General features: G+C 40.2%; 1 protein-coding gene across 1 annotated transcript; it reads left to right on the forward strand.

Annotated features, from left to right (window-relative positions):
* Positions 1-2,687: 2,687 nt before the first annotated feature.
* LOC135477799 (melanocortin receptor 5-like) lies at positions 2,688-4,809 on the forward strand. Its single transcript, XM_064758003.1, has 2 exons — positions 2,688-2,703; positions 3,241-4,809. The coding sequence occupies exons 1-2, from the start codon at positions 2,688-2,690 to the stop codon at positions 4,491-4,493; spliced, it is 1,269 nt and encodes a 422-aa protein (XP_064614073.1). The 3' UTR covers positions 4,494-4,809.
* The last annotated feature ends 10,195 nt before the right edge of the window (positions 4,810-15,004 follow it).

The raw sequence follows: 15,004 nt of genomic DNA on the forward strand, positions 1-15,004 counted from the left end.
TGATTGTGCACGGTATGTCTCTTCACACGTGGTTGCCCTGACCTGGGGAGATCTGATGTCTTACCTGCTTAATGTAGGCGTGTTCTCCGGTTGTGAATCGTTCTACTGCATCTAATGGTACATGCAACAGCCACAGTAGACTTGCCAGACTGGAGCATGCCAACTGCACGTCTACGTTCAACATCTGTAAGGCGTGTCATGAGAATTGTTCATCATTCAAGGATTCCCAGCATGTTTTTTTCACCAGCAAATTTTGCACACGTCTTAGTCCTTGGCCATATGAAATTGTGGTCACGTGACGTCGCACAAACACAGTGAGGCGTTTTTACAAAAGAGCATGTACCCTGCATGGTTCGTCATAATTGCCATGATCGGATGAATCAGCTTAGACTTAGCAATTACGGTACTTGCCGATATTATATAATTAATTTCTCTACATGTGAATTTTTTGTTTTGTTCAGCATATTTCATTCTGATCATTTACAACTTTGGATAGCATATCTAGTTTTATCGGGATTTATTCTAACTGTTACGTAAGGCTTAAATAACACTATATCATCATGACTTTAGCAGGATTAGGTAAAAAAATATGCTATGGTGTTAGTCTGCAATACACAAACCCGAGAAGGCAGCCTGACACCAATCGATCAGACGGTTTGCTTACAGTTGTCTATATTGTCTATTCTCGTAATAAAATGTATTTGCAGTTAAACTATCGTCCGTGTAAAGTAAGTGAAATACGCCAATAAATAAATATATTTAAAGATGACATTAATCATTGTGCTATGCAAATCGCAAACATTAAACAACTGGAACGCTCAACACGCACAACTGATCAGTATAGTGCATATAATTTTGCCATCCCCTAGTGATACATTGAGTAGATCAACATTTCACAAATTCACCGGTGAAATGTTCGCCAGTGTGGCGCAGTGACACAGGAGCCTCTCATCAATGCGGTCGCTGTGAGTCCAACTAATGCTGGCTCCCACATCGCTCATACGCGGGAAGGTCTACCAACAACCGGCGGATGGTTGTAATTTTACCCCCAGAGCTCTGCCCTGTTTCCTCCCACCGTAATGCTGGCCGCCGCAGTATAAGTGAAATATTCTTGAGTACGGCGTAAAACACCACTCAAATAAATAAAGTGAACCTACTAACACTAAACCTTAACAATAGGCTCCACAACAAAGATACAGGCAGTATACCTCACAACTGGGCAGGATAATTACTAACAGTCGCTTCTTCTATTAACCTCCTCCCAAGTCTCTGGTAAACACGCAATCGCATCTGAATTCCCCTAAAAATCAGAGCTTAGCCGTTGGGATAATTTCCCTGTCGCCGTACACCACTGCGCAAGGAATTGATCTAAGTCAGTGTAATTATGTCGTAAAACTCCAATAAACTCACCAGGGGATAAGACATGCATAATTAAATTTAAAAACGGATAAATCTAACTGTGAAATATCGCTTTAACTAGGAATGTCGAGATGTGTTATAAAACCCTCTTGTCCCAAATTCTCTGCATTTACTAAGACGGACATCAGACAAAGGATCGAGAGAGTTTCGAAAATACCACCATTTCAAGTTGTAGTTTAAGCCATGGCTTACAATTCTAAAGAACGATGTGTAAAGCTATTAACTTTACTTTTTCTATGTTGTCAAGACACGGATGCAATATTGCAGATATCAGCGTTACGCAATAATCAAAATTAATCCCAATCTTCTCTCCTTTTGAGGCTTTCGTGACAGTAAGATCCATCAATTCAGAGCAGTGATTGCCTTTCACCGGTGACACGTAAAACCATGAGCTCTACACATTGATATGTTGTACACCTGCATTTTTGCAAGGAAAATGCATCTAATGTACTTTTTTTCATTCATAGCGTTGAAACTTTAAAAGTTTGTGGTCGAAACTAAGACTTCATAGCCTCGGGTCACGTCATAATTATTCCAAAACAGCTCTTGATCTCGGGCGACTTATCTAACATCATATCTGTATTTAATCAGTAACGTGTTCATGTATATATATATATATATATATATATACAATCTACTGCCTCTTAATAGACTGATGAGCCTGTTTTCTATTATACCGTCCGTTTAAGCCGACCTTTTATGGAAAAGATCCACAGATGTTCATGGCACGTATGAGAAAAATTTAAGGAGTCAAACCTGAGGTAGTATGCACTGAATGACACGGTCATGTACTGGTTAATACATTTGATAGTTCCTGAATGCCTAGGAACCATTTATCGGCCGAATCGTTCACTAGACTGATGTTTAGAACGCTATTAGCGCTGCTATCATGCTAGGACTCTTATCCAGCCCTGATAGGAAAAGTGGCAAAAGTTGACTTGAAGGTGCGTCGTGTTGTAATGATTCGAGCGTACTACCGAAAAGGTCGATAACAACGCTGAGATCTGTACTGGCGATAGTAGTGGCGTCAAACAAAGGCTTTCATTAGACTGGGTATATCTGTGATAGCCAATACATAGTGTCTTTCCTTAGGTGTTTTGTGCTTCTCTATAAAAGCCCCTAACCTGGTGCAGGTTAATGGAATTCAGTAATACATCATTTTAGTCTTTAATAAACTTTTTACATCACTGCATTTTTTTTGCGTAATTCTGCATCGTGCTAGAAGGTGTAAATTTGCTACTTATTACATATTCACATGATCATTCAAAATGAAACTTATCCGAGGTAATTTCACAAAAGGCTGTATTTCACCCGTTACCTGTGACTAATTTGCCAGGCATGATACTGTATTTATTCTGCATTAATTTGCTATGCTGGAGTGTTTAATATCTGTGATACACCCATGTCACAGCCGATGTAAACGAATGAGGCATTATACGTTCGTGTGCCTTCTGACTTATAATGTTCTGTGTACAGTCGTTTTCCGTTCACTATCAAGACATTGTTACATGTATCATAAAATAATTTCTCCCACGATTTGCCTAAAGTGTTGCCCACATGGCACTAAGCCAAAATCATTCATTCATATTAAGAATTTAAACTTTCACGTAAACTGGATGACACATAACTACTTCAGTCTATTTGTGTGTGTCGGTCAGTCAAATTGTGGACGTCCTGTGTTTTTAACTTGAGTTTTTAACATAATGAAGGACCTAAGTGCGAGCCATCACAAAACACCAAGCAAACTGTCACCTAACGAAAATGGCTCAAGCACACCGACTAAATGCATACTAAACGTATTTTTCTTTTATGTCTTTCCAGGTTCCTTGATTTACAGAAGATGTCCTGAGTTGCTGAAGCCAGTTCTGGGATTTATCCCAGTGCGCCAGGCCGGAGGCATGGGTCACTTCTACGTACCTAGAGATGACTGTAGTTCCAATCGGACCGGGTCGGATTTACCTCTCAGTGAATTAACCAATCTCAGTCTCCTCGACTTTTACAATAGTTCGCTGGCCGCCCACGATGCCCCTTTTAACATCGGGCGTACGCTCAACATGATTCTGGCTGTGATGGGAATTCTGGCTAACATGGCCTCTTTGACGGCGATGTGTCACATTTCCGGCCCTCTCTCAGCCAATCAGCGTCTCATCATCAGTTTGCTCGTCTCGGATTTATTCGTCAGCACCACCATCCTCACTACGGTTATAAATAACGCGCTCTTCCCTTTTTTTCTGGGGCCGGGGAAAGATTACGGACAAAAGCTCTGTTTGTATACGGTATTGAAGGCGCTGGTAATGGCATCTCACACTATATCTCTTTTCAATCTGGTTCTGTTATCCTTAGATCACTTCCTGGCTATCAACAAACCTCTCCGGTATATTCAGTTGATGACGGGCAAGAGGGTTTCCTGTGGCATCGGTGCCGTTTGGATACTTGCAGCTTTTTGCGGCTTTTCCGATTTCCTGTTTCCCGGTCAGTTTTATCTGTATTGCGAGGGTATGGAGCTTGTGAATTTCTGCGAGGTGGGCTACTGTACGAAATACGAGACGGAATACCTTTTATTTCCTCTGGTTCACGTCTGTTTCATCATCATGGCCGTGTTCTACAGCCAGGTGTTTCACACGATATATCAGTACCAGAAAATGGCAGGCCGTCACCAGAGACATATGCGGAGAAATATAAAAGGCCTGGTGACAACTCTGCTCATACTGGGGTCTTTTCTCGTCTGCTGGTTGCCTCACTGTATCTTCGAGGCGTATATTTTGGTCAAGTCACAAATAGATCACATGGGAGTTATGGCGCAGTACAAACTCGTCATGCACGTGGACTATTACCTGTATTCGCTTTGGTTGGCCAATTCTGTGTGCGACCCAATCATTTATGCTGTGCGCATGCGCGAAATTAAGAACGGATATTATCGTATGGTTAGGTGCAATCGCCGGGACAGCTCGGCGGTGAGTTCCCCGCGTTTATGCTCAGCCTCCTACTACCGCAGGTCTGTCACCAACACATCAGCCGTGGAAAATATGGAGCTTAAGTCACAAAGCCATTTCTCGACAAATAATTCGGTCTAGATATCCCAGAATGATATTTGCTTGTTCATTGTTAAGCATACTGTTATCAAGATGATTTCATTTTTATGAGTTCGACATACATTGCTTTGTTTGCGAACATGACTTATATCAACCAACGCGCCTCTCCTAAACTTAGACTGATGCGTCAATTCATCAGGGAGACAAAAGTTCTGCTGTCGATCTGGAATCAAGACATAACCGATGGACTTCACTTATTACGTTTTGCTTTCGGTTTGTAGACTAACAGATCACTGCCATTCGAAGACTAAAATAAAAAAAGGTGTTTCAGTCCAGCACTGAAGACTCCATCATTCATTACGGGCATATTCAACTTAAGAGTGAATGAGTGAGTGAGTCAGTGCTTGGGATTTAATGTCGTGCTTAACATTTTTTAAGTCGTATGACGACGAAGGAATCCTTGGAGTGTATGTAATGTGCCTCCTTGTTGCAGGACGGATTTCCACCCGATTTCCACCGCTCTTTTATCTAGTGCTGCTTCACTAAGACGCCTTACCGAAGTCAAGTAAATGGCCCCACCCGAGCCATTATACTGATACGGGTCAACAAGTCGTTGCACTATCCCCTCCATATTGAACGCCAAGAGAGAAAGTTACATCTTCCTCTTTTAAGTTCTTAGGTATGACTCCACCCAGGGTTGGTCCTGGATCTACCGCTCCCGAAGCGGACGCTCTACAAACTGTGCTATCGGGGTCGGTACTTAAGTATGGTGTGGTGTGCTCAAATGGAGTTCTCTGTAATGTTAGTTATAATAAGAAGGTGTGTCAGACACATGGTGAAAGTCTCGTTGTTTTCTCTTTTCTGGAACTCTGTGCCGTGTTCGCTACACACATAAGACCCGGCTGCTGTCATGTAAATTAAAAAACAAATTGCATGTACGATATAAAATTCAGCCCCCAGTTAATAATATATAACTAAGAGATGCCCATTTTCAATAGGTAAGTCAGTGTTTGGATGTATCTTATAAGCTAAAGCCTGAAAATATAAATATAAAGGCACAGCACTAATACCTAGCTGATTTTCAAACTCAGCCAATAGCCATATAAAGAACGAGGGTTGTGGGAAACCCAACAGCTCAAATCTTACCCATGCTGGCTTTTTCTCCGGCCGTATGTAGGAAGGTCTTCCAGCGGATGGTCATGTGTTTCCTCCCACCATAATTCTGGCCGTCGTCGTCTAAGAGAAATATTCTTGAATGTTTCTTGATAACACCAATCAAATAAATAACAAAACCTTACTCAACTGACCAAAACAGAAAAAGCTCACTGGGACACCGACGACACCACCACTAACACCAACACCACTTTCCACACACACTCACAATACCTCGCCTTACTTCGCAACGGCGAGCTAATAATAACGACTGGAAATTGTGATTTGTTTCTTTGATGGTGTATGAAAGGATGGTACACAGTTTTATTTCGTCAGTGTTATAATTGACGACAGGAGGCGTGGAATTTGCTTTACACGAACAGTTAGAATAAAATCTTAACTCAGGGAACCTGTCAAGAGCTCCTTGAGCTCATTGTATAAGAGAAAAAGTATTCTAAGAACATTTTCCTCACAATGTGATGTGCAACATGCCAAGATGTAGACCTTGTATTAAGTGGCATGGACGAAAAACATTATTGGTAGTGAGCATGAGTGATTTTGGATATAGGCGACATGTTAAAAGAAATATTCTCCAAGTAAAAGAAGTAAAATAATATTCTCCAAGTTGTTTTGCTCCGTGAACATGCTGAGAGCAGTCCACGTGAGATAGTAGAATGAAAGAAATTGGGCTATACACAAAACACATCCTGGTTTCTGGTCCTTGTTTCGCATTTGTTTGTGGTAGCCAGGCCTGGCAACCGGGATGAGCATAACACTGGTCGATGCACGCCAATACAACACCTATTTCTGGACAGAGTGCGCATTTTTCTGAACTCAGTTTTGCCTTATTTCGGGCCGAGATATTTCTAGTAAAGCATTTCTTATTTTTGATGATCAAATAATGGGGCAAAATTAACGTAGAAGGAAATGGGATTACCATGATATGTACCCACTATGACCCACAAATTTGCGCCAGTTAAAATAAAATTGCTCTACATCAAAGAAAACTGAATGTGCGAGAGAAGACCTTTGAAACTAGAGCCCCTATGCGGATCAACTGTATGGGGTTACCGGTATCGCCAGAAAACCAAGATAATGTATATGCATTTTCCATGTTTTCTGATAAAGTGGTATGGTTTAATGGTGGTAAGATATGTAATGTTGGAACCATCTTCTCTATACGAATCAAACTACTAATGTTTTCGACATAAATACTGATTGTGGATTACCAGAGGAATATTCTTGCAGATGCCAATGATTGTGTAATAGGGAGGTTTTATTTAACACGTCAATCCTTAAGAACCCACAATTGTTTGTAGAGCCCGGGGGTAACCCACAACCATCCGCTGGCACACCTACTCACGTACGGCCGAAGAGGAAGCCAACATGAGGCGACCGCATTAGTGAGCGGCTTCTGACTCATTACGCCACGCTGGCACGCTAACCATTTTCATCATGGAGGCCCCCGAGAAATTCTACTTAGTCAACAACGAGACATCGTGTATAAAGTGGAACTTAAGGAGGCATTGTTGTCTGGAGTTAATGTATCAGTGCGTCGAAACAGACATTCGTATACCAGCCGTCAACCAATAAGGACGTTCCGGGTCAATAATCGCCAGGCCAATTCCCCAAAATGACGTTTACCACAAAATTACCAAAGAGCCCAGAAAGTATTCAAAGCAAGAAAACAGGATTCACTGTAGCTGTGATCCGTTTTCGTGAACGGCTAAACAACTGTTCAATGTAAATGCCTAGATAGTAGTCAATTACACGCCCCCTGGCACCTAGGTTTTAGCAGAATTAAGCCAAAAAATGCAGCGATGTTCATTACAACTTATTACAAGTCACTGGTCTAGAAGAACTCAAAAAGTATACGGGTAATATTAAGCCTCAGGGTTGTAACTACCATCATATAATTTCTACCAATTTGCCACTGCCAAATGTCACGTTCATTAACCCGTGATTTTGGAGAGTAATTCCTGTTGAGTAACCTCTTATGTCACATAAACAAGAAGCAGATAAAAAATTAGACGTCAGCAAACCGGAAGCCGTGAGACACTGCCTGGAAGATGTTCCATTACAGAATAAGTTGTCCCAATGGAAGATTGTTCTACTTGTCAGCAATAAGTCTATTGCTGGTGCAGTAAGACCATTGCTGGTGCGGTAAGTTTATTGCTGGTGCAGTAAGTCTATTGCTGGTGCAGTAAGTTTATTGCTGGTGCAATAAGTCTATTGTTGGTGCAGTAAGTCTATTGATGGTGCAATAAATCTATTGTTGGTGCAGTAAGTCTATTGCTGGTGCAATAAGCCTATGACTGGTGCAAAGTGCAAGAATATTTATCTCTAAATCTTTATCCGATGTTCTCCACATTATCAGCTGATCAAAGGTTTAATTTTTTTTTTGCCGCGGATGCAGCCACACCTTTCATACTGTTTTATCCCAACGTTTTGTGTCTTGGCTGTACGCGTGTAATCATATTGTAAGAATATGATAGCATGTCTTTGATTATACACCACAAGATTGAAAGGAATTTAATCTGGAAGAGTGTTTCTGTGTATTCTACTGTTTACTATTATCTATGGCTTAAAGGATTCAGGTGCCCAAACATTATAATACAATTACAGAAAAGAGAAAAAAACCAGAGCATTGAGGACAATGAGATAGATGGCAATTGGTCACAGACGTAAGCAGCCTCTTGTCAGTTGATCTTAGTAACGGTTTATTCTAATTCATGAATTATAAACTATTCATCTAAATGGCTAGGTACTCACAAATTGCATGCCCTCTAGCCCCATGGGTAAAGCAGAATTAGATTTTAGAAATGCAGGGATGTTATTTGCAATTTATTGGACGTCACGGGTCTACAATTGCTCAAAGAGCAAAGAGGGGGGATATAAGTTACTATCATTCGAGCATGTACATGAATAATTAGAATGAAGCCCTAATCGAGGTTAATTGACATTAGAAAGGATTTCACCGTTTAACTGTGACCATTTGCCAACTGCCATACTATTGACAAGGCTTTTATTTTACACCCCATACTGTAGTCTTTGATATCAGCAATCATCCCGTGAGTCATATCGATGTATATGACTCACGGTTTACAATACACTGTAACTCATCTAATCGTGTGGATCTCGCTGGATTGCCATGTGTGTGGGGTTATGACAGTTCCACTAACACATATCACATGATGCGATTTGGCGTAGCGACTCATCGCATTCGACAAGTGGAACGAAAATAGAACAAGTCTATTTGATAAAACACGTTTAGACGATGAGGTTTGTCGCATGCTACTGTGGCATGAAATTGCACGTCGTATTCGATCAGTCTGATTCGACCAGTCTGATCGCCCAGCTGTTTTTTTTTTTTGAACGGAAATCCATTCAAGTATTCAACATGAAACATCATTTACAGGTAGAAAAAACGTGTGCTGGATGTACTATTGCATCACTCCAGAATACTAAGGTAATCATTTTGTTGTATACGACTTAGTCGGCTAACGCGATATGAAGTACATTTCTTCCTGAATGTATATTCAAACTGGTGAAAGCAAAACTGAAAAAAACAAGGATATTTATGTCATCAAACGTCCTTCTCAAGCACGAATTTTAAATGCGAGTGAAGTTAACTCCCAGTTTCCTGTTTCCTGTTGTCGTAACATTTAACATACAACAAAACAAAATAAGATTAACCATCTTCCATTGTTTCCTTGGAACCTTGAAAACAATGGTTTACCTTTTCTTGCCCAATCGCGACTGGGTTGACATGAACATTCTTCTCTTTGCAAGGAATGAGTGCTGCGTAATCAGTTTGCGAACTAAACGTAATCACAAAGGTTGGAATAAAGAATAGACCACAGAGCTTATGAACGAGCTACTCTTAGCGAAATGGTTTCTTTTTTTTTGTTTTTTTGTTTTTTTGATTGGTGTTTTACGCCGTACTCAAGAATATTTCACTTATACTACGGCGGCCAGCATTATGGTGGGTGGAAACCGGGCACATCCGGGGGAAACCCACGACCATCCGCAGGTTGCTGGCAGACCTTCCCACTTACGGCCGGAGAGGAAGCCAGCATGAGTTGGACTTGAACTCACAGCGACCGCATTAGTGAGAGGCTCCTGGGTCATTACCCTGCGCTAGCGCGCTAATGGACTGAGACACGGAGGCCCCGCGAAATGGTTTCGATATATAATAATAATAATAATAATAATAATAATAATAATTACATATAATATGTAATTTACTTGCCAAAGGTCTGTGGACTTCTCCTAACATTGCGTTGAACTGTTATTTATATACATTCTTAACTGATTTTAGTTTAAGGCAATATTTAATAGGTTTTCACTTATACGATGGCGGTGAGTTTTATGAGTGGAGTAAACCGCCATGTGGCCAGCTACTGGAAAACTGACCCACATGTCTGTGGAAGACAGCTGGGCTGAATTGTAAGTTACGTTGCATGAATGACAACCTCCGCTACTTACAGAACGCACTACGCGAGAGAGACCCATGCGAGTCATAGAGAAGTTTTCTGACGAGCAAGACTGAGTACATAACAAGTGCATACATGTAGTTAATGAATGTTGCATGCTGAAGGTTTGTTATAATTACAAAGAAGCAAATTCGAAACAAATATTCCTATACCATCTCTCAACCAACATGGATGTCCCAGGTCAAAAATCGCATTATTTAGGGCTATTTTTTTCGGGCAATACTGTCTATCATGTCGAGGTTGGATGCTTTCTTTATGAACGATTATCCGTGAAGATTCGATAAAAAGTCATTATTACTCTCCCAGTATCCGGAAGAAATATTTGTTTTGTTAACAAAATAGTGGTATGTTGACGTTGAGTGTGCCTTTCAGATGGATTTAAGGCGCGGTCACATAACTTACGTCCTTGTTTCAATAACGAATCCTTTTCTTCTCCTACCTGAATTATATTTCCTCTTGTAAATACTATAAGGTTGGTGTTTTTGATAAAAAGCGTTGGATTTTCTTTTGAAAAGGGCTTGTGACAAGTTTGGGCTATCATAAAGCACTCGGCTATTATTGATTCAGGAATATCGTTGCTCTGCACACAAAGGCCCTCTTCTCTTAAGTTACCACGTTATTCTCAGCTGCAGATTTGTGAAGATGACAATAAAGATAGAAAGCTGCTTTATCATCCTCTTAAATGTCAGCTTATCTCTAATAACTGGTATTATACTTGTCGCTCAGCCTGCGTTAATGACGGCAGCTTAGAACTGTGGTTTTTTCTTCCAATGTGTGTACCCGAAAGCACATAAGGTACAATCTTTACTGAGGCAAATTTGTATTGGTCATACTTAACCGGTCATATGTCAATTTTGTGGCGTGTCAATTTGCCAATTGCTCTTCCGGATACACTGAGGCAAGTTTTTGGATAGCACTGAAGTGCTCACAGCATCCTATTAAAGTCATGCTCTGACTGTTCATACACGTATTCTTAGTCAAACCCATATATTGTTTGTCGTAGACCCACCTTGTTAGAAAGAAACCCGAATAAACCGAAATAAACATCAAAGCTGCACTTTGACGTCAAGTTTCTTTTTCAGAGAATCTGGACAATACCTCAGGTTCGGTCGATAACCCCTTTTTTTACTCAGTTGGTTAGCGCGCTAGCGCAGCGTAATAACCCAGGAGTCTCTCACCAATGCTGTCGTTGTGAGTTCAAGTCCAGCTCCTGCTGGTATTCCTCTCCGGGCGTACGCGGGAAGTCTCTCAGCAACCTGCGGATGGTCGTGGGCTTCCCGCGGGCTCTGCCCGGTTTCCACCCACCCTAATGCTGACCGCCGTCGTATAAGTGAAATATTCTTGAGTACGGCGTTAAACACCAATGATATAAATAAATTAAAATTAAATTAAATAAATAAATAGTTAAACACTTCCTTGTTTATTTAATTATTTCATATTGCAAAATACATTGTCTTGCATAAACGTATTTTAAAAGGTATTTCCGGTCGCCATTAATACTCCTCTTTAAAACAGCGATGAGCACTTTAAATGCTCAACGTGTTTAGCTTCAGTATTAACCGTGTTAGGCGAGGTGTACTGTTATACTAGCAAGAAGAAGATGGATGCGGGGGCTGACGTGTCAGCTGTAACGATGTGGAGTGGAGGATATGTGCTCTGACAGGCAAGTCCTAGAACCGAACACTAGATGCCAGTCACATGAATTTCCAGCCAATTCCCACTGTCTAATAATAGTCAAGACGATATTTAATGAAACAACTATTTGTTTTCCTTACTGTAATTGGTATTCGTTATCACATGTAAGTAATAGACCGAGATTTACATGTATCCGTGGCTGACCCAGCGGTTTTGCTTGCTCGGGGGAATGTATATGGTTGTTTTACTTTTGTGATGACATTTTGTGAAATAAGACTCAAATATTGCATGAATTGAAGGCTGACACATATACTAACCTTGGCTGACATGTCTGACAATTTTACAAAGTGAATATTGAATATGTGTAATGGATAGAACAGATCTCCTAACATTGGGTACGTGTTTTTTCTCAGAGGAAGGTTGTGTATTGAGTAGAGAAAGGTAAACTGCTTTGGCTTTATTCACACAAAGCCTGTGTAAAATATGAATAATTGACCACGAACACGTAAATTCAATCTCAATTAAACTATTACACTCCTGATCGGGTGGCTAATGGTAACACGTGAAAACCCTTAACACCACATCAGCAATACATTCTAAATGTGGCGTGGGGGATTTGCAAACATCGGAGACTCCTGAAATGATTTGACATGTCACACAAGGTATCAAAATGCTGAACCCGTTTAGCAAAATTTACGAGGTATCTGGTTCGTGCCTTTTAATTGCTGAGCACGATTTGTGTAAACACGTAATCATCTTTTATTGGTCATGGAACATTTGTATTAGGATGTGAGCATTGGTTGGAGTATAATAGTGGTATACTATTCAGGTAGAATGGTTGTAGGTCTTGGGAGAGATCTGTTAAATGCTTTATATTGAATGGTTAAACGTTGCATACTTTTACAGACCTTCCTAAAATACTTGTGTGAATGAAAACAATTAATTCCACAGCAGAACAAAGTTAAGCGCCTCATTTGTCTACATGTTTCGGTGATGACGTGTTCAAACAAGTGGAAGCGGCTTATGCGTGGCACAGGTATCACACATGTTTAGTTTACCATGTATTTTGGGGGCTAAACATGTTAAGAATCCCAAGACAAAACTATTTTGTGCCCTCCACATGTTTAATGCCTCCACTTTCAACCCAAACATTTTTTCTCATTACATGCTTAGCCAATCATGTGTTTAAAAAGTGAAAGCAAGACTGTGTGGAGCTTTGTGTTTACGCCTACACATATACCTTTGTATTTCAGCCATATCTTTGCGTGCCTATTTATTATTTTTTTGATTGGTGTTTTACGCCGTACTCAAGAATATTTTTCCGTGTGGGAGGACACCGGGCAGAGGAAACCCACGACCAACCGCGGGTTGCCTGAAGGCCTTCCTACGTAGAGTTAGCTGGCTTAGACTCCCCATACAGCGTCAAAATGCTTTACAATTTAACAATAGGCTATTTGATTTATTGATTTACTTCACTTGATTAGGATGCCGGAGTTCCCGTCGTAACCCACCGACCAGTTAGAAGGAACTGACCAACTTCCCCACTTGATGAGATCAAATGGTCTTCAACGAACGTCGCGTAGGATAGACTATTTCAGTAGCTTCAGATAATGAATGATTTTTACTGCAGATATCACATAGGTTCGTTTAGAATACAGTTGGGGATTTTTAAAACAAACGTTTTTCGGAGTTTTGGTTTTCACCTTTTTTAGCATTTTCTTTACGTAGGAGGTGGGTGGGGAACTTTGTAGGTTTTTCTATATTTACTGCTAGGCGTCCGTTGGTGCATGAGTATTATCTAAAACTTGAGTACAAGCACACATGTGAAAATGGGGTAAATAAGTCTGTCATTTTTCAAATTGGCCCTGTTTTTGTTTGAGAGAACTTTCATTGAAATGATTCCAAATAACATGTTTGAAGACAACCTAACAACAATGCAAAGGTTCTAGGATATCTCAGCCTCGTAAGTCGCGAATGGCAAACTTCCAAAAAAACCATGCTTCTATCTGATGTGTAAACAAGTATCCGTTTCAAATTAATGACAGTAAAGAATGTTTTCCGATTGAAACACTTCTTTACATTATAAACTATAGAGTAACAGCTTTCATATTTTGTTAAGTAAAACTGATGTAAGGCATGTTTGCTGCGTACATAGGTTAAAAGGCAATGTGTTGCCTGGGTAACGCCATATATGTTTTTTTCCCCTATAGAATATTCTCTAATCTTATACTAGTGTAATTAACGGGGTGAACATAGCATGTATACAGAGTTGCACCATGCATGAACATTTGACCAACCTTGGACAGCTTCGTCAAAGTTGTACGTACTTAATGTTCCAGAGAAGAAAAGCTTTTACAGAAATTAAACGTAATCGACGGTTTCCCTTTCGTGTGAAGAAATGTATCCATGGCAATTATGTGCAGTAGGATTAGAGATGGTTTTATTGGATAAGCAATAAAACAGTTAACAGGAATTCTTCTGTGGATGGCGTTGACCTGCTGATACAGCACCGCTGATTTTTTTGATCTGTTGAAAAGACAATAAAACCATAAAGTGACAAAGCACAAAGACAAATTTACAGCTGATGAGGACACACATCGAGCTACGTACTTTATAATTTTCGCTGGATCACAGCATCGCATTTCCGAGACGTATCATAAAACCCAAATATTTCAATTAAGTGGTCTTAAAATGCTTTTGTTCTAGCTTTGATATTGTTACAAATCTGTTCTTGACAATATTTTACAGCTTTAGACGATTTCATTAGTGTAAGTTTCCTTGTGAAAAAAAGCACCCCCTTTGAGAACTGGATTCTCAATAACATCAGCATTTCGTGTTAGTCCTTTCAGGTGGAAGAATCAGCTGGTTTATGATCAAATGTATTCCACGCTTGGATCAATTCATCAATATGCCCGCGAACTTTTATGAAGTTGAAGTTTATACTATAGTATATTTCTTTAGAGAGCCATATGTCTGTAGAATCGGTCATACTCGCTACCAAAACTGCCTTTATTCAGCATCACATAAGATCTAGACATTAATGCGTTGGGCTTCCATATTAATACTAAGATATTCAGTTAGAAGACCCTCTAATTCATTATGTTATAATCCATAAGCTTGGTATCCACATCAAGAACTCGGGCGACATCATAATTATTGGAAGCAATTTGCATGCTTGACAATTAGGGTGGAGAGTTGTGTATTTTACAATGGCTTCTCCAACAAGCGGTTAGAACAAACTCCATTCAATAGTAAAGGCTAAACTGCTGT

Source organism: Liolophura sinensis, chromosome 11 (genome assembly GCF_032854445.1).
Source record: "Liolophura sinensis isolate JHLJ2023 chromosome 11, CUHK_Ljap_v2, whole genome shotgun sequence".
Classification (NCBI taxonomy): Eukaryota; Metazoa; Mollusca; class Polyplacophora; order Chitonida; family Chitonidae; genus Liolophura; species Liolophura sinensis.